The sequence below is a fragment of the Lagenorhynchus albirostris genome, chromosome 9 (assembly GCF_949774975.1).
Source record: "Lagenorhynchus albirostris chromosome 9, mLagAlb1.1, whole genome shotgun sequence".
Classification (NCBI taxonomy): domain Eukaryota; kingdom Metazoa; phylum Chordata; class Mammalia; order Artiodactyla; family Delphinidae; genus Lagenorhynchus; species Lagenorhynchus albirostris.
In genome coordinates, this window is record NC_083103.1 from 11,809,435 (window position 1) to 11,834,114 (window position 24,680).

The 24,680-nt window shown below is 46.5% G+C and overlaps 1 protein-coding gene across 2 annotated transcripts; it reads right to left on the reverse strand.

Annotated features, from left to right (window-relative positions):
• Positions 1-51: 51 nt before the first annotated feature.
• On the reverse strand, positions 52-11,971 carry SERPING1 (serpin family G member 1). 2 transcript variants are annotated; one of them, XM_060159121.1, is made up of 8 exons: positions 11,902-11,971; positions 11,302-11,376; positions 10,084-10,513; positions 8,485-8,619; positions 6,411-6,614; positions 6,075-6,214; positions 1,971-2,172; positions 52-558 (listed from the first exon to the last, which is right to left on the reverse strand). In XM_060159121.1, the coding sequence occupies exons 2-8, from the start codon at positions 11,350-11,352 to the stop codon at positions 305-307; spliced, it is 1,416 nt and encodes a 471-aa protein (XP_060015104.1). In that variant the 5' UTR covers positions 11,353-11,376; positions 11,902-11,971; the 3' UTR covers positions 52-304. The 2 variants fall into 2 exon arrangements, with proteins under 2 accessions (XP_060015104.1, XP_060015103.1); XM_060159120.1 differs by lacking the exon at positions 11,902-11,971 and having other exon boundaries at positions 10,084-10,528; positions 11,302-11,367.
• Between the last annotated feature and the right edge of the window lie 12,709 nt (positions 11,972-24,680).

Sequence of the window (24,680 nt, forward strand, 5' to 3'; positions counted from 1 at the left end):
CGGAAGCCCTAGTCCTCTAAAGTTGAAAGGCAGATGAGAGAGGAAGTCATGGTCTGCCAGGTTTTATTTGTAGGGTCTGCTGTGTTTGTACCAGAGAAAGCTGCAAAAAGTGCTTTGGAGAGTCACAGGGAAGGGATGATAGAAGCAGGTCCCCTCACCAGACCCCAAGGGAGCCCTTCAGGTGGAGGGCAGACCTGAGATGCGAGGCAGCTGGGGACAAGTCCAGGCAGGCAGCAGCAGGGCTGCGACTAGAAGAGCTGAGGCCAGAGGGGTCGGGCTTGCCCTGGTTGGCCTCCCGCAGGTCTCAGGTCCTGGGGTCATATATCCGCCCCATGAAGACCGGGAACTTGTGCTGCTGGTCCCAGAGCACAAAGAGGAAGGGCTGCTGCACTTCAAAGACCAGCAAACTGCGGGCCACAGAGATAGCGGAGGCTGCAGCCGCCTCCACCCCGCTCTCCGTCAGCTCCAGCACGGACTGATGCTGCATCGCAGAAAGCTGCAGGTCCGGGTCCTCTGTCAGCCCGCACAGGTTGAGGTTGTAGGTAAAGTCAAAGAATTCTAGGGCATAACCAGAGAAAAACAATAAGTCAAAGACCAGCACGATTGTACAACACGGGGAATACAGCCAATGTTTCGTAGTAACTGTAAATGGAAAGTAACCTTTAAAAATTGTACAAAAGGGACTTCCTTGGTGGCGCAGTGGTTAAGAATCCACCTGCCAGTGCAGGGGACATGGGCTCGAGCCCTGGTCTGGGAAGACCCCACATGCTGCAGAGCAACTAAGCCCGTGCGCCACAACTACTGAGACCACACGCCACAACTACTGACGCCCGCGCACTCTAGGGCCCACGTGCTGCAACTACTGAGTCCGCGTGTCTACAGCCCGTGCTCCGCAACAAGAGGAGTCACTGCAATGAGAAGTCCGCACGCCGCAATGAAGAGTAGTCCTGCACTCGTTGCAACCAAAGAAAGCCCGCGTGCAGCAACAAAGACGCAATGCAGCCAAAAAATAAAACATAAAATTGTATAAAAATTTTAAAAGTTAAATTAAAAAATAATAATTTAAAATATTTTTTAAAATACTGCAATTAAAAAAAAACCCAGCACAAAACCCTCAGCTGTTGGAGACGTTTGTCCTGATTTTTCTGGGTTTGTCCCAAGTTCCAATTCCCTCTTTCTCCTCCTCCTCCTTGTTTATCAAATTATAATCGCATTATAATGTGCCTTCCGGTCCAGTTCATGGGATCCTCTAACAGTGCGCCCGTCTTCACTCCAATCACCACTTTCTCTCAAGTGGTGAGAAGCCTTGCCCCCGACCCCCAAAACCCTGAAAAGTGATGCCATTGCTTCCTTATCAACAAGGCCCTTGGAAGTGAGGTAATGTATTGGAAAGAGGACATATGTTCTCAAATGAGGTCACATACAAGGGTGTGATGTCATATACTAGGAAACAAGGTCATCTATTAGGAAGTCAAGTTCTATAACAGAAGATGAAGTGATATATTTGGACATGACATCAAAGATCAGGAAGTGAGGTCTAAGGTTAGGAAACAGAGTATCTGTTGACTCCCCTAAACTCAGAAGCCTCCAGACCCTTTTAGTAGAGAGCTTCTTGCATGTACTGTGGGGTGGTTGAGTTTTATGACACGTCTCTGAGGGAGGAGCACCCACTCCCACCTCAGTGACCTGTTCCCAGGGTCTATGTCACAAGGGACCGCAATGGAAACAGTTGGGACGGCTGTAGACCTATACTGGGGCTCCGGCTCACTTCTAACCAGCTTAAGGGACCTTGCGTAAGTCATGCAAACTTTCTGAGTCTCAGCTTCCTCCACGATTCAGTGGGATAATCAGAGGATTGAGGGGCAACCTGAGATTACGGATGAGAGGGTTCACGGAATTCCTCCACCCCCAGCCCACCATCACAACCTCCTCTCCTCTGATGGCCTAGGATCAGTCCTGCCAGTGCTCACCCAGCAGGTCCTGGTTGCTCTTTACTTTGATGCGAGGCATCATCAGGTGAGTAGGATGGAACTTGGCCGACTCCAGCTTCCTCATGATGGCCTTGAAGACAGGGGGGCTGAGAGCCTGCTCCATGTCTTCAAGACGGTGTTTCAAGGTCTGGGGCACCAGGATCACAAAGCTCAGGTTGTGGGACAGCTGCAGACGTCCGACCTGGAGAGTAAGACAAGCACATTGTCAGTCTTCCTACCCCAGCTCTCTCCTGGCTCCTACCCTCTGTGCCCCGAGGCTGGTCTTCAGTCCGCTGCTACAGTCTGTACTGTTTCAACAAGCAGCAGCCATAAGTAGGCTCCCAGGCTTTGCCATGAGATGAGGATGCCAGCTGGGTGAACAGTGCTGGTCTAACCCTGTGCTGGTGAGAGGCAGAGGAATGAGCACGAGTTTTTTTTTTTTTTTTTTTTTTTTTGCGGTACGCGGGCCTCTCACTGCTGTGGCCTCTCCCGTCGCGGAGCACAGGCTCCGGACGCGCAGGCCCAGCAGCCATGGCTCACGGGCCCAGCCGCGCCACGGCATGTGGGATCTTCCCGGACCGGGGTATGAACCCGCGTCCCCTGCATCGGCAGGCGGACTCTCAACCACTGCGCCACCAGGGAAGTCCGCGCATGAGTTTTGATCACACAGGCTGAGGATCACATCCTGACTCTACTGCTGAGTGACTATGCACTACAGGCAAGCGATCCGATCTCTCTGAGCCCAGTTCCTTTCAAGTATGTTGTGCATAAAGTATATAATGTGCATAATGTACCACCACAGTCATCAGGTTCGTCCTTTCAAAGACTTTTGATGGCTTTTCACTGCCACGAGATTAAGTATAAACTCTCGGTCTGGCATTCAAGATTGGGTACCAGCTGATCCTAGCCTACCTTTTCAGTTAGTTTCACTAGAAGGACTTACAGCTGACGGCCAGACAGAAGCATGAGAGAAATGCAGGACCCACAAGGCCAATACAGGGCTGTTCTCAGCTCAGGGCAAATTTGCCCCCAGTGGACATCTGGCAATGTTTGGAGCTGGCAGAAACAGGAGCTCACAGTGCTACTGGCATCTAGTGGGTAGGAGCCAGGGATGCTGCTAAATCCTACAATGCCAGGGACAGCATCTTATAATGAAGAATCATCGAACCCCAAATGTCAATAGTGCCAGGACTGAGAAACTAATAGGATATGAGAGATTATTACTGAAATGGCATTATGGTTGAGGTTGAGAGATGGACAAGAATCATCTAGAATGCAGAATTCAATTGGGCAATGAAGAAATTAACTGACAACAATCTATTGTTGGAATTGAAAAAATGGTCCACAAGAAGCAGGTTGTACACTGATTTATCACCTGAAGAGCATGGACATGGGGATACCTGTTGACAGAGGCTCTAGACAGGGTACACTCATCTGGCAGTACACACCCTTCATGTCCTGTGTACAGACCTTGCCTCTGTGACCAAAAAATTACCACACTGTGGTCTTGAATTTTCAAGCCAACAACCTCAGCATACCTGAGTTGGTAAACCTAACCCCCTTCATTGGGTAAATACTCTTTAAATCCCAGGAAAATTTAGAATGAAGTATGGGAATAACAAAATAAGCCAACTCTGTAGTATTAACACCAGGTGATAAGTTCAGAGCAATCTGTGTTTGTTATTTAAAATAGCGTTTATAATTTTTAAGAGAATCAGACATGCTAGTTTTATGCTTTTGAACAAAAAGGTGTGGGATAATTTCATTTGGTTCGAGAATGATGTTGAGATGTTGACTGAAAGTTGATTTACTCTTCAGATTGAATTTTCAATTCACAAGTGGGCTTTAGGTGCTAGCAAGATATGGCCAAGCAGGGCTGTAATTCTGTTCTGTCAGGTATCTGACATGCTAAAAGAGAAAATCAAGTATATCAAATGTACGAAGTATTTATAAAGTATATACATAAGCTCAAAATGCTTAGGGGAATATTAATTAACCATATTTGTAAATGAAACAAATGGTTTAAAGGAGTTTAATCTGTTCAAAATAGCTTAATTGAAGAACAAATGAAAGTTAGTGTTTTATATAAATATTATGATTAATAATGTAGCAAATTCAGCTAAAAATGTAAAGGCTTAAGTAAAACTTTGATTTTGAATTTATAACATGAATATATTAAATCAAGTATTTGTTTAAAACCCACGAAACTGTAAGGAGTGGGGTTTTTTTGCATGAAACTCCTTCTTTGCCATTAAAAAACCCTCACATTGGGGCTTCCCTGGTGGCGCAGTGGTTGAGAATCTGCCTGCCAACGCAGGGGACACGGGTTCAAGCCCTGGTCCGGGAAGATCCAACATGCCGCGGAGCAACTAGGCCCATGAGCCACAACTACTGAGCCTGCGCGTCTGGAGCCCGTGCTCCACAACAAGAGAGGCTGCGATAGTGAGAGGCCTGCACACCGCCATGAAGAGTGGCCCCTGCTTGCCGCAACTAGAGAAAGCCCTCGCACAGAAACGAAGACCCAACACAGCAAAAATAAATAAATAAATTAAAAAAAACTCTCACATTGATATTCTCCCCTATATACTCTGAGTTAGAGTGATGCCCTGAACCGGCCGTGTATATTCACTCTTCTCTGCCTTATGCATGTATTCTGGTTCTGTTAAATAGCTGGGAATGTTCAAAGCCATTGGATAGGGATGGATGGATGGAAGGGTAGAAAAGTGCATGAATGGTTAAGAGTGGTCAAAAGTACCCACCTCTGTGACGTCTTCCTAGCCATTCATACTAAGGGAGTTGCTCCCTTTCGCATCTTCCATTGAATTCATTCATTTATTCAGCAGACATAATGAGCACTTACTATATGTGGTATTGTTCTAGGCCCTCAGATATAGTACGCAAAAAAAGAGGTAAGGTCTCTGATTCCAAGGAAAGAGACTATCTCAGGGAGATAGATAATACTGCAATCAAATAAGCAAGTAAACAACATAATTCAGATAGTGATAAGTACCATGGATATAATAAAACAGGATGGGCTTCCCTGGTGGCGCAGTGGTTGAGGGTCCGCCTGCTGATGCAGGGGACACGGGTTCGTGCCCCGGTCCAGGAAGATCCCACATGCCACGGAGCGGCTGGGCCCGTGAGCCATGGCCGCTGGGCCTGCGCGTCCGGAGCCTGTGCTCCGCAACAGGAGAGGCCACAGCAGTGAGAGGCCCACGTACCACAAAAAAAATTTAAAAAAACAAAAACAAAAACAGGATGATGTTACTGGGTGAGGAAGAGGTACTTTAAGGAAGGGGAAGGCATCTCCACAAAGGTGGCCTTTTAGCTGATGCCAGATGAGCAGAAGGGACAAGTTATGTGAAAAGCTGAGTGAAGAGCGTCCAGGCAGAGGGAAAAGCTAGGGAAAGCTCCCGAGGTGGAAACAAGCCTGGCATGTTCCAGAACAGATCCTCTATTTCTCAGACTGGTACCAAGCCGCTGGGTATCTCCCATTGTTTGCTGTCTCATAGTTCTGTGTCTTGCTGTCCTAACAAGGCAGAAATATCTGGTCATCGGGCATGAGAGAGTTTACTAACTAGAATCTTCTGGGCTCCATGTTCTCTCTTCCCTCCCTCCTCATCCACTGAAATCATACTGTTCAATTTCTGCTAAGGAACTTAAGCCATTTAACACATGCACACACATGCACTTACCACATACATGAATGCATGGATATACCTAGACATGTGTACAAATACAGATGCATGCCGTACACACGTACACACACAGAGGACTTACTAAGCCAGCAGGGCCTACTGGTGGGTAGACTGGAAAGAGAAACAGAGGCACAGAATAGGAACACGACTCACTTTCTGCCATTCAATGCAGTAGAGATGCATGAAGAAATTTTAGAATCCTGCTTTCCAACCTCAAATATATAATGCCTGCCTCGGCCAAGGCTGGAGAGGGGGAGAAGGAGAAAAGATAGGGTGGAAATAGAGTCAGAAGCAGTTGAAATGATGATTAAGGGTAAGGCTATGCCCCACACCGATGGAGCCACAGCAGGAAAGTCAGGATACACAAGAGGCTCTGAAACAGGAGTGCGAAGGGCCGAGAACTCACCTTGGCCTTCAAAGTCGGGTCTGTGAAATGGGCCACAGGGTACTTCTTGCTGTTCATCATGGGCACTTTTATCACAGAGGATCTGCTGTAAAAGCCCTTCATATTTGTTCTGCTGTGGTTAAATGTTGTCTTCCACTTGGCTAGAGGGAAGAGTGGGGGAAGGGTTACTCTAATGCAGGTGGGGAGAGGATGAAGCGGAGTTAAAGGTTCTGTTGGCAAGGGGTGGGGCAGGTACCATGGGATCCAGTCGTGGAACTTGGGGTCGAGTGGGTTTTAAGCCAGGAGGAGAAGGTGGAACTCAGGACGGGAAGACACCCTGGTCCAGGGCCCCCTTACCACTCAGGTAGATAGCGTTGAGAAGGACCAGGCGGAAGTCATCGGGCAGGCTGTCCAGCAGTTGCCTGATCTTGTGGTTGGTCTCCTCGGCCACCCAGGCGTTGATGAGCTCCAAGTTGACTTTACTGTCATTTGCCAGGGCTTTGGGGCTGTTGCCATACAGGCTCCGAGAGGCATTCGCAAAGGTGTCCCTTATAGCCAGGTCTGGCCCCGGAAGCAGGTTGAGAGAGGGAGGCATGAGATCCCGGAACACTCTCTCCCCTTTCAGGAGCAGGCTTGGAGAGGGGGCTCGTTTCCCATCACTCTTTCTGCTCCAATGGACATACTATGTCGGAGCAGGGGTCCAGCCCAGTCCTCTTACTGATGTGCTCAGTGAGACCCAGAGAAGGCAAATCCTGAGCTAAGAGCCGAAGAACTCATCCCAGGCTTTCACTGCCTCTATCTGCCATGGGACCACGGCTTGGCAAGGTAACTCTTTGAGATCTTAACTTCCATTTGCCTGTATTTTCCCTCTTTTCTTCCCTTAATTCAACAGGGAACAGACTCTGCTTTTCAGCCTCACTGGAAGGTGTGTGACAAGACTTCCTGGGTTTTGCTCTTCAAAGCCCAGGTCCACCAAAGAAAAAAAGTGTTTGAAAGAGAAATTTTTCCTGGACTAAATAGATAATATTGAATGCAGCTGTATTTTCCACCAACCTAGCAAGACAGAGGATAAATCTGATTTATAGCAAATAAGTAAATGCAACATTTCTTGAATCCCTCTAAGCCATATTTTTCCCATCTCTAAAAAGAGGGTTTTTGGGTTTTTTTTTTTAGATAATGGTGTGATAGGTGAGTTTTCTTTCTTTCTTTCTTTTTTCTTTCCTATATGTTCTCAGGTTATTTTTCTGTTTGTTGTATTTTTTTTTTTTTTTGGCCACGCCGAGCGGCATGCGGGATCTTAGTTCCCCGACCAGGGATCGAACCCATGCCCCCTGCAGTGGAAGCACAGAGTCCTAACCACTGGACCACCAGGGAATTCCAATATTTTCTCAGTTTTCTACAATGAATGAGCATTGCTTTTATAGTAAAAAAAAAAAAAAGACAGGGAAATTTTTTTCCTTATTCAAAGAGGAAAATCACACTAAATTTGTAATTTTTAAGCTCAGCAGAACTGAGGTTTCAAATATAGTCATATCTGAAGCCCACAATACAAAAGGGCTCTGGTTGAGGCTGGTGGGAGTTCAAAGCCCACCTGGCTTCATCTCCCTCTCACAGGAAGTGACACCTCACTTCCCACTCAGCCTCCCTAACTCCTTACTCCCACCAGGACTTCTGCAGCAGCTCTGCAGAACCCTAGGGCTCTGGGGAGCAAAATTTGAAAGAACTGCATTAGGTCATTTTGGAAGCTTATTGCTCTGATTACCTACCTAATAATGTAATATACATAAATGACAACAAAGTCACATAACACGAAAGTACAAAGAATAGGAGTCCCAAGACGCCCTGACCCAGATTAACAAACTTTTCTTTTCGGCCTTGCAGCTTGCAGGATCTTAGTTCCCCAAACCAGGGATTGAACCCGTGACCACAGCAGTGAAAGACGAGAGTCTTAACCACTGGACCACCAGGGAACTCCCAGATTGGCATGCATTTTTTGTCTATTTTATGTCTAAAGATCTCCAGCCCTCTCTATTACTGAATGCAGAAGGCTATTCTTTTTTTTTTTTTTAAAGAAGATGTTGGGGGTAGGAGTTTATTAATTAATTTATTTATTTTTGCTGTGTTGGGTCTTCGTATCTGTGCGAGGGCTTTCTCTAGTTGTGGCAAGCGGGGCCACTCTTCATCGCGGCAGAAAGCTATTCTTACTTTAGATGGAGTTGATGAATGCAGATGACTTGTCCAAGGTCTCACCAGGGGACCTATCCAGCTCCCAGGAGACACCTGATATTTCTGAGGCCCCAACCTGCTCTGCATTCCGTCCCCCTGTTCTAGTTCTAACATTCCCTCTGTCCTCTCTTTCCCCAGTGCTGGGTCTCCATCAAAATCCTGAGGACCCAGCTCAGCACCTGCCATCTTTCCCCGGGGAACTCACCTGGGCTGTGGAAGATTTGAGAGACTGTGGTAAAGCCTTTGGACCTGGAGGCCTTCAGGGCCTGGTGGACACAGGTAAAGTCTTCGGGGTAAGAGAGGAGTTGCTCCAGGCTTTCCTTGGTTTCTCCTCTAGCCCCTACAACAAACAGCAGAGACAAGGGGCAAATGCAGGAGGAGTGGAAAACCACCATTGGGGACCAGGGTTGAGGGACCAGGCTGCAATGGGGGGAATCCCATATCATCAGAGCCAGAAGTGTTTGGGAAGATAATACATGTCAGAAAGAGAAGGGTGGGGGAATTATGAATAATCACAGGATTTTCTAGGGCTTTGAATACTTTCTTCCTCCGTTTTCCTACCTAACTTTAATATCACTTATCATCCAAAGCCTGGTCCAATCGCTGCCTGTTCCACATGACCTATTATTTAGCTGGTTCAGGTTTACAAAGGTTCGCCTTATAGGCAGGGACACTAGATCATGGTTAAGAAGAGACGTCAGGAAATCGTAAAGGAGGATGCATGTGCAATACCCTTTCCGTTTTTCATTATTGAATACTTATTGTACACATCTTCTGTGCAGTAATAGATAAAATGTATCGAGCACTTACTTCATTCCAGGCATCAGAAGTGCTTCTCCCATATTATCTCATTGAATCTTCACCATAACCCTTTTACGTAAGGACAGTTCCTATCCCCGTTACACAGATGAGAAAACTGAGGCTTAAGAGAGTAAGTAATCTACTCATTTTAAGATCACAGAGTTAATAATTGGAGGATGGAGAAAAGATTCAAGCCATATCTTTTGGGCAATAAAAAAATTAACTGAAACCAATCAGTTGAAATGTGCCTCCCAGGGGACATTTGGCCACATGTGGAGACATTTTGGCTGTCATAACTGGGGGGTGGGGTGCTACTGGCATCCAGTGGGTACAGGCTAGGGATGTTAGGATTCTGGGACTACAGAAGAAAGGTTCTTATGTGCTCACTGTATTGTCTCTAGTAGCCTTCCTGGAATTCCCCCTTGGAGTGACAGCTGTTTCCACTGCTGTAGCACTTTGTTGGTGCCATTCCTAGGGTAATTACCCCAGGGGACTTGATTGTGATCTCTCAGGAAAGCAGACGAATTAACATTTTTTGACCTCCTACCACATCAGGCACTGGGCTATCTGCTTAATTTTTTTTAGGTCACTACAACCATTTCCATTTTACACAGAAGGACTCAGGCTCAGAGAAGTTAACTGATCTGCCCAAGGTCACACAGCTAAGAAGCAGCATTATCATGATTCTACTCTGCATCTCTCTCTTATCATTCATCTTCCTTATGGCCTTACCTGGAACCATGATTGGTGGCTCAGACCTTATTTAATATGTTCTTGTACAGTCCATAGGATTTTATAAGCAATAGTGCCTATTACATCATTGTTAAATGAAAGAATAAATGAAAGTTCCAGAATAAAAAGATTCCCCTCCCTCACCCCCAATGTAGCCCATTTTTACAGCTTCCTTCCAGAGGCATAGATAGCTGTGTATGTATCTGGATACGTACCCCCCTCATGCGAACATCTAACACGTAACCTGGAGAGAACTCAGTCAGGTTCTTACCGAGCAGGACTTGAGTGAGGAGGCTGGCGATGCTGAACGGGGAAAAGACAATGTTGGTCTCCTCCTTCTTCATTACTGAGAAAGTGTGGTAGAGATTCAGGGAGAAATCTGTCAAAGCCTCCCCCAGCACGGCCTCTGCTGAATGACTCTCCAAGTCAGAGCAGGAGGTGACAGGCGCTGGGCAGAAGGACTTAGTAGTGGCCTGGGTTGTTGGTTGGATGGGCTGAGTGGTGGACTGGTTGAAGGGCTGGGTGGTATTGACTGTTTCGATGGTCAAGTTGGTTTTCAGCAGCGTGGAAGAGCCCTCGGTGTCTTTAATGGATACATTGTTGGGAATATCTCCTTTGGGGATATCTCCTTCACTTTCCCCTCCTTGTAAGCGCTCTGGATCCACGGGGCTGATACCAATCAGATTTGAGGAGGCTCTATCCTGTGGTTCAAGAGACTTTCTTTCTTTTATTATGAGGCACAGTCCCCTTCAAACACTCAAAGCAGGAAGAGAATTATTCCTGGGAAAGCCTGGTGGCCGAGGGGCCTGCCCTGGAGCCACCACCAGTAATTCCTTCAGAGAAAGCGTGTATTATCCCATTTCACTGGTAAAGGAAACTGATGCTGAGACAACTTATGTAACTAGCCCAGGGTCTCAAGGGAAGTGGAAGGAAAAACTAGGAGTCAAACTTGGGTCTGATTCCAGATCCTTGATCACTACCACATCATCTGATACATCTCAAAGGGCACTGCCAGTGTCAACTTCACACACATACACTGAGTGCACACGCCAAAATTAGGCACCCACCTTTGTCCTGGGCTCATCCCCTATCCCTGACCTCCCAGACCACGGCGGAGAGCCTAGGTCTCGGCAGCCCAACCTCCATTCCGCAGCTCAGTTTTCCTCAACAACCCCTTGCTTTCAATATCGCAACATGCTGCCCATCTCCTTGCCCTCTTTGATCCTTCTGCTTTATTCTCCACTTCGTAAATCAGGACAGGTAGCCTCGGAGAAGTGACTGGCTCAAGGCCAGCGCAGCTGGTACCGTAGCGAGTCAGGATTAGACCCTGCGTGGGTCTGAATCCCCGCTCTTCCCATGCTCTGTACGAACTCCGGCGCTAGGATCACACTTGCTGAGCCCAAGAGGAGCTCTCCTCATTCTCCGGAGCCTGAAGGGTTAATCCTCAGCACCCCCCTCCCCTCCCCCACCTCACGAAGGGGTCACTCACCCCAGCCAGCAGCAGCAGCAGGAGGGTCAGCGGGGTCAGCCTGGAGGCCATCTGGGCGGCGACGTCAGCCCAGACCTGCAGAGCCAGCCACCGTCGTCGGTGCCAGCTCCGAGCCTCGGGCCTAGGGGGCCTCCACCCCGCCCCGCGCCGCCCCGCCCCACCCCGGGGCCCGCCCCCATTCCATTCGCGGCCCTAACCCCTCTCTGCGAATCCCGCCCCCTCCCTCCTCCGTGCCGGGGCCACCTTCTCCCTGGCTCCTCCCCCTGTTTTGTTTTCCCCAAACCGCTTCCCTTTCCCGGCACCGGCTGCCCTTTCCTTTCCCCCCAGGCCCGGGTCTCCGTCCATCTGTTCCATCCAGAGGGTCCTGCTTTAGCTAAACAATGAGGCCAGGGGCCCTGCTAGGAGGGGAGGTCCAGAGGGGGCTGGGCACGACAGCCCTGGGGGAGGAGATGGAGGGGAAGGAGGGGGAGGCAGGGGTCTTAAGAGGAAGCAAGCAAACAGAGACTGCAGAGATAAAGGGGGGGCGGGGCACTGTGGAGGAAAAGGAGATGAGGATGAGGAGACCTCCTTCTCCCAACACCCTTCTCCCCAGCACCAAACCTGCGCCAAACTCCCGGTCACTGGGCAGCTTCAGGGCAGACTAAGTGGATAGTCACACAGCGTCGGGGCGGGTGGGGGGGCGGCGTGGGGGCGGGTGTTCGGTCTTAGCTATTGGCTGGCCCAGGACACTGCCCAGTTACAAATTAAGGCTGATTGATCGCTGGTGCGATTTCCCGTAAATCAGGATGGGACGGATACTGATTCGTAAGCCAGGCGGGGAATTTAGCCCAAAGCCCCTTGGGAGCCGGGGGTGGGGAAGCTTGGGTGCAGCTCTCAGCTGTACACGACCAAGCCTCCTCCTGCATCTTTATGGGTCATGATAGAAACAGCACAGACACAACATGTTCTCCACAGTTCACAAGCAACCAGCTTTCCCGGAATTGCTCATCTCAGTGGATCCTCAAAGTAACCCTTTGGAAATAGGCCCGACTGTGCCCATTTGATAGTTAAGAGCCTTAAATGGCTGGCTCACTCGGAGAGCCCTCACTTGAAAATAAGGCTGGACTGGACGTCCTGAGGTCCTAGCCCCACCCCCACTCTCCTCCATGGGTGTTCTGCTTCTCCTCTTGGAAACCCGGAGTGCTTCCATTCTGTAACAGACAAGGAATCTGAAGCACCCAGTCCAGCGAGCGTTCACCTTAAGTGAAAAACACAAAGCTGGGCTATATGTGTTGAGGGTGGGAGAGAGTGGCCTGGGAGCCAACAGACCTGGCTGTGAGACCTGGCTTGCTGTGTGACCCTGGCAAGTTGCTTTCCCTCTCAGCACCTAGCTCCCCTCTCATGGTTGCCAGATAAAATACAGGAAGTCCAGTTACATTTGAATTTCAGATAAACGAAAAAAAGTTTATTGGGAAATATGCCCCACACAATATGGGGCCTACTTATACTAAAAAAAATAGTTTTTGGTCTGTTATCTGAAACTCAGATTTAACTAGACATTCTGTGTCCTATTTGCTAAATCCGGCAACCCTACCTCTGCAAAACAAGGTGGTCTCTGATGACCTGATACAGGTCTGATGTTCTAGGATCACCTCACTGCTGGGCCTGTCCTATTTGGCACATTCTGGAAAGTTGGCTGCTAGCGCCAGAACTGCTACTCTAAGGGGTTGACCAAGGACAGAAACGAGAGAGAATATTTGTGTGGTTCCTTGGGGGTGGGGAGGGGTGTCTTTGGAAAAGACAAAGACACCAGCTTTGCAGGTACTTCATTCCCTGCAACCACTGGGGAACCTCCGAAGTCATGGGGAAGTTCCTTCACATCAGTGCCATGGTTGAAACAGCTGCGTGCACAGTGCCACTTCTCCATCCCCAGCACCCAAGGTGGGGCCTTCGAACTTGTGGGTCAGCCAAACAAAAAGAAGATGACGAAAATCAACCTCATTCATCCTTTCATTAATTCTCATGACACCAGTGAAGTGGGTGCTAATATTAATCCCACCTGAAATCAAATTTTTAAAATATGAGACTCAGCAGAAATTATTTGATTCATCCAACATCACACAGCTAGTAAGTGACAGAGCCAGGATGTGGACCACGTCTCTCTGAGCCCGAAATCCTGTATTAACAGGATTTATATATGGCCTCCTGGCACGTGCCAGGAGCTAGCCTAAAGCCAGCAGCAGAGTGAACATCCTGTGTCCGGCTGCAGGACTGTGGTGCTCCGTGGACCAGAGTCTCAGCGTGGACCAGGACCAGTGGAGAGGTCTTCCCGACCTCCTTTAGGCATCTCAGCTCTCCGGCCAAAGCCATCTCTTCTGGACATTAGAGGGTGTCTCTGCTTTGTGGATACTGTCCTGCCTGATGAAACTGGAGTGAAGCTGAAGCCCTTCCTCAAAGTGAATGGCCTGAGGTTGACTTAATCAGGTGTTTGCACAATTTCTCCTTAGTGTGGGCGATCCGATAGTCAATCAGCTTAAGATTGTGAATTCAGTCCTTTCCCCACCATTGGGGGCAGGTCCTGGGTTTCTCTGCCATTAGAACCTTCCCTTCCAATGGGTGAGGAGGGATAAGCCCACAGGAAGCTCTTTCTCCGTGTCATATGTGTACATGACTTTTCCCTGCTGTGGGGTTCCTGGTGGTGGATGAGTTCTCACTAAAGCTCTTTCTGTACTCAGAGAGGTTTTTTTTTTTTTAGATGTTGGAGGTAGCAGTTTATTAATTAATTAACTAATTTTTGCTGTGTTGGGTCTTTGTTTCTGTGCGAGGGCCTTCTCTATTGCAGCAAGCGGGGGCCACTCTTCATCGCGGTGCGTGGGCCTCTCACTGTCGCGGCCTCTCTTGTTGCGGAGCACGGGCTCCAGACGTGCAGGCTCACTAGTTGTGGCTCACGGGCCTAGTTGCTCCATGGCATGTGGGATCCTCCCAGACCAGGGCTCGAACCCGTGTCCTCTGCATTAGCAGGCAGATTCTCAACCACTGTGCCACCAGGGAAGCCCTGTACTCAGAGTGTTTTATCAGGTTTTTCCTTCTCTACAGGAGAAACCTGTAGTTTCTCCTCTGAAAAAAATTGCCCCAACCTTGGAAATTGGGCAGAAGAATTAGGGTCACCAGATTCTCAGAAGACAGAGAATCATTTGGGTGATTATTTCCTCATTTCTCTCACAGATAGCGCACAACTAGTACCGCTATAGATGCAGAGAGAGGTTGAATGATTACGTACAAAGAATGTCTTGGGCAATAGGGCTCAATCCTCTCTTCAGAACCCTGGCTGAGGAATACCATTCGAGGAGAATAAAATTTTCTTTGATTTCTTATTTACTATAGATCAGGGCCCAGAATCTGTAATGTCAGATGTTGACCTGCCAAAAAGGAAAAGACGCAAATATTTTTTGTCTGGGAGAGATGAGAGTGAAGTGGAAACATCTCTTCTGATTAGCCCTGCCAGGTAGACCAGGTGCACAAATTCACCTAGGACGTGTGTGACATGAGCCAACCATTTCTCTTATGTATGCACAGCAACACACCACCTACTCGACTACACACACACACACACACACACACACACACACACACACACACACATATAACATCAAAGATCGGAATGGTAGTTACTAGGGATGGGTTGGGGATGGGGATGGGGAATTATTGATCAATATACATAAAACTTTGGTTAGGGACTTCTCTGGTGGCACAGTGGGTAAGACTCCATGCTCCCAATTCAGGGAGCCTGAGTTCGATCCCTGGCCGGGGAACTAGATCCCACATGCATGCCGCAACTAAGACCCGGTGCAACCAAATAAATAAATATTAAAAAAGAAAAGCTTTGGTTAAGTAAGATGAACAAGCTCTAGAGACCTGCTATACATTGTACCTGTAGCCCACACCAATGTACACTTAAAATTTAAGAGGATAGACCTCATGTTAAGTGTTATCACGATAAAATAAAATAAAGTAACCCTCGATTTTCATCTTCCTGTCAGTCTACCGGTAGGAGGTAGTGGGGTGTGAGAGACAAAGACCTGGATTAGATCCAAATCATTCTTGAGAAACAAACACCCAAACCCCAGACTCACAACCTATTTGAAGGCCCTGTAAGACCAAAGAATACAAAGCTTTTCTGGGTAGAACAGAAACAGATGATGACTCCTGATGGGTGTCCTCAATGGGCTCCATTCTTTCTTCCTTCCTTTCTTTTTAACAGATTTATTTATTTATTTTAGCTGCGCCAGGTCTTAGTTGAGGCATGCAGGATCTTTAGTTGTGGCATGCATGCGGGATTCTAGTTCTCCTATCAGGAATCGAACCCGGACCCCCTGCATTGGGAGCAAGGAGTCTTATTCACTGGATCACCAGAGAAGTTCCTCGTTTATTTCTTTCTAAGGAAATTTTATATCATGCTTTTAAAGTTATCACTACAATGTCACATGCGTACTTTGTAAAAATTTTCAAACAATCCAGACATTTATAAAATGAAGAGTTATTCCAGACACAGCTGCTGGTAACAGTTGCAAGTGTATTCTTCAAGACCCTCCTCTCTATTTATGAAGTTATATCCACCTCTCCTGCACACGTAATTATTACTCTTCCATAATTTCTTTTCCCACTTGAGTGTCACGGACATGGTTCCATGTCGTTGCAGGCAGCTGTACCTCATTCTTCCTTACAGCTGCCTAGTATTCCAGTGTGTGGACGTATCATAAACTATATCTTTGATCTCACACTGAGAGGCATTTGGGTTGATTCCCAGGCCCCTAACTGCATTCTGGTTCCAGAAGGCTCCCTCTCTCCTGCCCACTTTTACTCTTTTACTCAGCAGCTTACCTGGCTTCTCTGCCACAATCCTGCCTGTAACCTTTGGCTCCAGCTCTCTGTTGCCACCTTTTTGGATAGAAAACCCAGGTTTGGACAATTTACTCAGCTGTGAATTTGGTTCCTTTCATATGATGATTTATTTATTTATTTCTTCCCTCCTTCCTTCCTTCCTTTCTTCCTTTCTTCCTTTCTTTCTTTCTTTCTTTCCTTCCTTCTTTCTCTTTTCTTCCTTTCTCTTTTTCAGCATGTGGGATCTTAGTTTCCTGACCAGGGATCGAACCTGCATCCTCTGCATTGGAAGTGCAGAGTCTTAACCACTGGACCACCACCGCCAGGGAAGTCCTCAGATTATGATTTCTTGTTTTGACCTGCTGCTTCTGCTTCCCTGCACTGCTCCTGAGGATAAAAGTGCCCGCCCCAGTCCCAGGAAAGCCAGCTCACCTGCTCCGTCCCTCATCCATCCATGCCTGACAAGGGGACAGGAAGCCAACATCCTAACACTGCCCTATTTGGACATGCAGCCCACATGGTCACCTACCCAACTGAGGACTTTTCTATGCTCCACCCTCTAATATGTAATTACCCTTGCCCTACAAACCATGTAAGTATCTTTCATCATCCAACTATTTATCTGCTACAAATGATAGTTTTTTTCATCTGGAAGAGGGGCTGCACATCCCCCCACCCCCACCCAGGGCCGTGTGTGATTAGATGCAGTGCAGAAAGGGGAAAGGATATATGCCTCTGAGTCACACTGACTTGGAGTCAAATCCTGTTTTTCTACTTATTAACTGTCCGGGGGGAACTTAATGTCTCTGAGGAGTCATAGTTTCAGAATCTAATATGGGGGTTGTGCTGTCTCCCCTACAGGGCCATTCTGAGGATTAAGTAAGGCAGGTGAAAAGTACGTAAAATGTGCTTGAAAAGGTAGCAGTTTTTGAGTGGTGATGACTAATTTCTCATAAATTCCAGAAAAAGGAATCATTTTTGTTTCCCATTAGAGTGGTCATAAATTGCGCATTCACGAATGGAGTTTTACATCAAGGCAGGTGTTCGTTCTTGAGCAAATCATCCTTGTAGGCCCACCTAGACTTTTCATTTCGTTTTCCGGTGAAACACATAAGGCACAAGGCATCTGCCATGGCTGCCCAGCGTCTCTGTAACATTAAACAACAGCAACTATAAAGAGTAATTCATAAAGAAAATTACATAAAATAAATGTACAATTTAACAAAATATTATACAGTTCACATCCATGTAACCACAACCGTGTTCAAAAAAATAGATTATTACTGTCAAGCCATAAGCAGCCACCGTTCACCTCTCAATCACAATTCTGTTTCCCTACAGGAAACCATGGTCTGAATGTTATAGTAATTACTTCCTTACCTTTCTTTATACATTTGCCACCTAGGTCACTGTTCCTAAACAATATCGTGGGCTTCCCTGGTGGCGCAGTGGTTGAGAGTCCGCCTGCCGATGCAGGGGACACGGGTTCGTGCCCCGGTCCGGGAGGATCCCACATGCCGCGGAGCGGCTGGGCCCGTGAGCCATGGCTGCTGAGCCTGTGCGTCCGGAGCCTGTGCTCCACAACGGGAGAGGCCACAACGGTGAGAGGCCCGCGTACCGCAAAAACAAACAAACAAAAAAACAACCAAAAAAAACAATGTTGTTAATTTTGCCCATTTTGGAAGTTTATATAAATGAAATCACGCAGTATGTATTCTTAAACATCTGGCTTCTCTCACTCAACATTACGCTTTTAAGATTTGTCCATATCAGTGCAAGCAGCTGTGGTTTGTTCATTTTCAGTATTCTATAGAATTCCTTTATGTTCATATACCACAATTTTATCTTTTCTAGTATTGGTGGACACTTGTTTCCAGTTTCAGGCTCTCCTGTGTGATGCATTTATGAATATACCTGTGCATGTGGCCTGTTTCTCTAGGGCCGACGTTGCTGAGTTAAAAGATGTGAGCACCTTCAATTTTTCTACCACATCCAAAGTGATTTTACCAATTTAAACTTTCACAGCGGTTTATAAAACTGTTGTATTAGACCTTGTGATGGTTAATTTTACGTATCAAATTGGCTGGGCCATTGTGCCCAGGTATTTGGTCAAACATTATTCTGGATGTTTGGATGTTTCTGTTGAGGTTGTTTTTTTTTTTCAGAAAAGATTAGCATTTAAGTCAGTGGACTTTGAGTAAAGCAGATCACCCCTATAATGTGGACGGGCCTCATCCAATCAGTTGAAGGTCTTAACTGAACATAGACTGACCACGCCTAAACAAGAAGAAATTCTTCCAGCAGACAGCCCGTGGACTCTAACTGCGATTCTTCCCTGAGTCCACCCTGCCAGCCTATCCCATCAGATTTGGCACTCACCAAGGCTCCACAATCATGTGAATCAATTTCTTTTTTTTTTTTAATTAATTAATTAATTTATTTTTGGCTGCATTGGGTCTTCATTGTGGTGCACCGGCTTCTCACTTTAGTGGCCCCTCTCGTTGCGGAGCATGGGCTCTAGGCGCACGAGCTTCAGTAGTTATGGCACGCAGGCTCAGTAGTTGTGGCTCGCGGGCTCCAGAGCACAGGCTCAGCGGCCATGTTGCACGGGCTTAGTTGCTCCGCGGCATGTGGGATCTTCCGGAGCAGGGCTCGAACACGTGTCCCCTGCATTGGCAAGCGGATTCTCAACCACTGCACCACCAGGGAAGTCCCTGAATCAATTTCTTAAAATAAATTTCTCTCTCTCTCTCTCTCTCTCTCTCTCTCTCTCTCCCTATCTATCTATCAACATCCAAAATACATACATATATAGAGAATATATATATATATTTAATAAATTTATTTATTTATTTTCTTGGCTGTGTTGGGTCTTCATTTCTGCGCAAGGACTTTCTCTAGTTGCGGCGAGTGGTGCCACTCTTCATCGCGGTGCGCGGGCCTCTCACTATCGCGGCCTCTCTTGTAGCGGAGCACAGGCTCCAGACGCGCAGGCTCAGTAGCTGTGGCTCACGGGTCCAGTTGCTCCGCGGCATGTGGGATCTTCCCAGACCAGGGCTCGAACCCGTGTCCCCTGCATTGGCAGGCGGATTTATAGAGAATATTATATATATATATATATATATTTTTTTTTATATATGGAGAGAGAGAGGAAGCCAGTCTTTGTTCTACTAAGGCCTACAGCTGATTAGATGAGGTCCACCCACATTACAGAGGGAAATCTGCTTTACTCCAAGTCCACTGATTTATATTTGTATATGTATGTAGTATACACATACACACACATCCTGTTGGTTCTGTTTCTCTGGATAACCCTGACTTATACAGACCTAAAATTGAGGCTTATTATGCGCTGCCTTGACAGGTGGCAAAACAGAGAGGGCTTTAGTGGCCTAAGTGCAAGTCCATCTCCTCACTCTGTTCCATTGGAAAAGGTCCCCTAGCCAAACAACCCTCCTTATCCAGGGGACCAGGCACAGTTCCTGATTACCTCTGAGTACTGGGATTCAGTTTCCTGTCAGCCTGTAGAATTATTCAAACAAATCAATCATATCTTACCAGGGGAGCCAGAGGGCACTCCATCTTCCTGATACCACAAAGCCTGCTTCCCACAGCCCCTCTGCTCTGTGTGGCCCTGTATGGCATGGGATGTCCTCATCCCTCAGGATGTGAGTATATGTGACCAATAAGCTGCTGTTGATCTTATCTGTCCAAGTGTCAAGTGTTGTGTGTTTAGTGATCCCCCTAACTATAGGGCAGGAATCCCTCCCTCACCAGTGGAATGGGAGGCGTTTAAAACAAAAAGCTAGTATTCCATCAAATTCTCACCGACACCTGGTATTGCCATAATTTAAACTTTTAGTCAGTCTATTAATATCTCATTATAGTCTTAATTTTTTTCATTGAAGTAAAGTTGATTTACAATGCTGTACTGCAAAGTGATTCAGTTATACATATATATACATTCTTTTTTTAATATTCTTTTCCATTATGGTTTATCATAGGGTACTGAATATAGTTCTCTGTGTTATACAGTAGGACCTTGTTGTTTATCCATCCTATATATAATAGCTTACATCTGCTGACCCCAAACTCCCACTCCGTTCCATCCCCAAACCCCCTCCCCTTTGGCAACCACCAGTCTGTTCTTATGTCCGTGATTCTGTTTGTTTCATAGATAGCTTCATTTGTGTCATATTTTAGATTTCACATATAAGTGACAGCATATGGTATTTGTCTTTCTCTTTTTGACTTACTTCACTTAGTATTATAATCTCTAGTTGCATCCATGTTGCTGCAAATGGCATTAGTTCATTCTTTTTTATGGCTGAGTAGTATTCCATCGTATATACATACCACATCTTCTTCGTCCATTCCTTTGTCAATGGACACTTAGGTTGCTTCCATGTCTTGGCTATTGTGAATAGTGCTGCAATGAACATAGGGGTGCATGTATTTTTTTGAATTAGAGTTTTCTCTGGATATATGCCCAGGAGTGGGATTGCTGGATCATACGATAATTCTATTTTTAGTTTTCTGAGGAACCTCCATACTGTTTTCAACAGTGGCTGCACATTATGCTGTTAATTTTTATTTCCTTGATCACTAATGAGACCATACACTTTTTCATGAGCATTGTCCGTTTGTGTTTTTTTCTTTGGTGAAATGTCTTGTGGCAGAAACCGATTGGCTGTTCATCAAAGTTGTTTCCTTTTTCTCCTGACTGTACGGCTCGACTGCATTTCCCTGCTTCCCTTGCAGCTATGTGAGCCAGGTGGCTAAGATCTAGCTAAGGAAATGCTAGCAGAAGTGACATGAGCTATTTCTAGGCCTGGCCTTGAAAAATCCCCCACCCATGAAACTCTCCTTTCTCCCCCACCTACTGGCTAGATGTTGATGTCCACGTTGCCTTGGAGGCCTCATGATGAAGACAGCTGAGTGTCTGCCAGCCTGGGTACGCAAGTGACTTTGTGGCGCAGCACCTCCTGTGGTCAAGAACATCAATTTTGGACCTCACCTAAGCAAAAATAAACTACAACTTCTATTGTATAAAGCACTGAGATTTGGGGGTTGGTCGTCATAGCTGTTAGTCTACCTTTACTGATACTTGCTGATTTATCTATTGAGACTTTTAATTTAGGAGTTCCTTTTGGGTATAAGTCTTTTGTCAGTTACCTGTGTTGCAAATATATTCTCTTCTGTGGTTGGTCTTTTCCTTCTATTAATACTGTCTTTCGAAGAATAAAAATTATTCATTATAATACGGTCAAATTTATCACTCTTTCCCCTTATGATTAGCATGATTTTGCATTTGTTCATAAAATGTTTCCACATGGAGTTAATAATGTATTCTCTTGTTTTGTCATCCAAACTTTTTTTTTTTTTTTTTTTAGGTGGGGGAGCTTTCATATTTAAGTTTAGAATCACCTGGGACTCATGTTTTTGGTATGATGTGAAGTAGGTGTACAACTTGCTTGTTTTCCTGTGTGGATCTCAAATTGTGACAACATCACTTATAAATTTTGGTATCTGGTAGACCAAGTCCCCCCACTTTTTTCTCCTTCAAGAGTGTCATTGCAGGGCTTCCCTGGTGGTGCAGTGCTTAAGAATCCGTCTGCCAATGCAGGGGACACGGGTTCAAGCCCTGGTCCAGGAAGTTCCCACATGCCGCGGAGCAACAAAGCCCGTGCGCCACAACTACTGAGCCTGGGTTCTAGAGCCCACGAGCCACAACTACAGAAGCCCGCGTGCCTAGAGCCCATGCTCTGCAACAAGAAAAGCCACCACAGGGCTTCCCTGGTGGCGCAGTGGTTGAGAGTCCGCCTGCCGATGCAGGGGACGTGGGTTCGTGCCCCGGTTCGGGAGGATCCCACGTGCCGCGGAGCGGCTGGCCCCGTGAGCCATGGCCTCTGAGCCTGCGCGTCCGGAGCCTGTGCTCCACAACGGGAGAGGCCACAGCAGTGAGAGGCACGCGTACCGCAAAAAAAAAAAAAAAAAAAAAAAAAAAAAAAAAAAAGAAAAGCCACCACAATGAGAAGCCCACACACCGCAACGAAGAGTAGCCCCCACTCACCACAACTAGAGAAAGCCTGCACGCAGCAATGAAGACCCAATGCAGCCAAAAATAAAAAAAAAAAAAAAAAAAAAGAGTGTCATTGCTTTTTTTTTTTTGCGGTACGCGGGCCTCTCACTGCCGTGGCCTCTCGTTGCGGAGCACAGGTTCCGGACGCGCAGGCTCAGCGGCCATGGCTCACGGGCCCAGCCGCTCTGCGGCATGTGGGATCTTCCCGGACCGGGGCACGAACCTGTGTCCCCTACATCGGCAGGCGGACTCTCAACAACTGCGCCACCAGGGAATCCCCTCATTGCTTTTCTTGATCCCTGCATTTCTATATGTATTTAGGATCCGTTCGTCATGTTCCACGAAAAAAACAAAAAAATCTGTTGCGATTTTTGACTGGTATTAATTTACATCTATAGATTATTTGGCAGGATAATGGACAACTCTTCCAATTAATGAATATATTATAGTTTTCCAGTTATTTGGGTCTTCTTTAATATCTCTCAGTATAGCTGTTAATTTTTTTCTGTAGATGTATCCCACCTGTTTTTGTTCATTTTTTTCCTAAGTGCTTGATACATTTTATGCTATTAGACATAGTTTATATTTTAGTTTGATCAATGTCACTAAAAATCTTTTTTGTGTCTAGTTTCCCCTTTCTTCTGTTTATGTAACAAGGCCTACTTTTATCACTGACTAGCAGTCTTAGATTTTGTATCTACTTTACAGCTCCAGTTACATTGAATTTGGTTGGGTTTGGGTCTTCAATCTTAGATCCTAACCAACAAGGACTTACTGTATAGCACAGGGAACTCTGCTCAATATTATGTAACAATCTAAATGGGAAAAGAATTTGAAAAAGAATAGATACATCTGTATGTATAATGGAATCACTTTGCTGTGTACCCGAAACTATCACAACATTGTTAATCAACTATACTCCAATATAAAATAAAAAGGTAAAAAAAATCTTAGGGACTTCCCTGGTGGTCCAGTGGTTCACACTCCATGCTCCCAATGCAGGGGGCCCAGGTTCGATCCCTGGTCAGGGAACTAGAGATCCCGCATGCTGCAACTAAGACCTGGCACAGCCAAATAAACAAATAAATATTTAAAAAAACCCCTTAGATCCTAATCTGAATCCTCTACCTCCACGTCAGGTTCTGTGTGTGAGGCTAGAAGGTGGTAGAAGACTGACTAACCTCTCACCAGAGGGTCTAGGGAAGATTGATCTTTCCTTATATCCAGCCCATTAAGCAAGCCTTCCAGTAACATCAGAATGTATCCTGAATCCACTCCTCTCCTTCTCTGAGGCATGACCCCCAGTCTAGCCACAGTCATACCTCATCTGGACCACTGAATAGCTTCCTAACTCGCTTCCATGCTCCCACTCTGCCTCTTCCATGCATTCGCCATGCCACAACCAGAACTGTAAGAATATGAGTTGATTTTCCATGGGAGACCATTCTGATGGGAAGCCATTTCAAAGGCTTTCTCTCCACACTTCTAATAAAATCGAAATTCTCCAGCCTCTCTGGCCTATGAGACTGGTCCCAGCTTACCTCTGTCTCCCTGTCCAATCTCCTCTTGTGTTCCTCAACACCCCCCTTATTCCATCTGGCCCCCAGCCTTCTGACAGTTTCTAGACTATGCATACTCTTTCCTGCCTCTCTCCTTGTTCTTCCTGTGCCAGGACTTTTCTTTCACCAACTTTCTGTGTGGCTGGTTCATCCTTCAGGTGGGTTTGAACCTTTAAATATTCCTCCTCAGAGCAGGCTTTCTGACCACCCTCACTGTTATTCTCTGCCATACTGCCCTTTCGCTTTCCTCATTACCTTTATCACAAGAGGGCTATCATTTTGTTTGCTCCTTGTTCCCTTGATTGTTATTTGTCTTCCCCTCTAGACTGTGAACCACCTGAAGGCAGGGACCCCACCTGTCTTGTTCAGCATTCTATTCCTGATACATCATACGGTGCTCACCATCTAGAAGAGATTCAGTAACTGTTTGTTGAATAAGTGGATACGTCTTGCCTAAATCAAAAGACAGAAGTCCTGAGGGTGGGGACTCCTCACAGGAGCTGGATGAACTGCTCAGAATCTCAAATGATTGTGTGTAGCGATCACTGACAACCATGTGTGTGACTGGGGTAGGAGATGGGTGAATGAGTCTAGTATAAATGTTCTTCACCCAGTGAGAGGGTGCTAACTAAAAATCGACATTCGCCATCTGCCTGTACAAGGATGAAGCCACTAGCCTCTGCAGCTGCTGACCTTCAACACACCCAGAAGGGAGTTCAGGGTGGAGATAAGGAGCGAGGCACACTGCTCTGGGAAAAACTGGCAGAGCAGACTTTCAGCAAGTTAGATATTTTCAGGAGAAGATTTTATGAGCCCAATGCTTGCATTTCCTCCTATCTAGAAAAGCACTGAAATCATTAAATGTGACATCTGCTCCT

Coding starts and splice junctions, on each gene's coding strand:
- SERPING1 (XM_060159120.1), bottom strand. CDS start 11,352: ATGGCCTCCAGGCTGACCCCGCTGACCCTCCTGCTGCTGCTGCTGGCT. Junction 10,529..11,301: donor TGCTGCTGCTGCTGGCTGGG/GTGAGTGACCCC, acceptor AAAGAAAGAAAG/TCTCTTGAACCACAGGATAG. Junction 2,173..6,074: donor ACCCGACTTTGAAGGCCAAG/GTGAGTTCTCGG, acceptor CTTACTCTCCAG/GTCGGACGTCTGCAGCTGTC.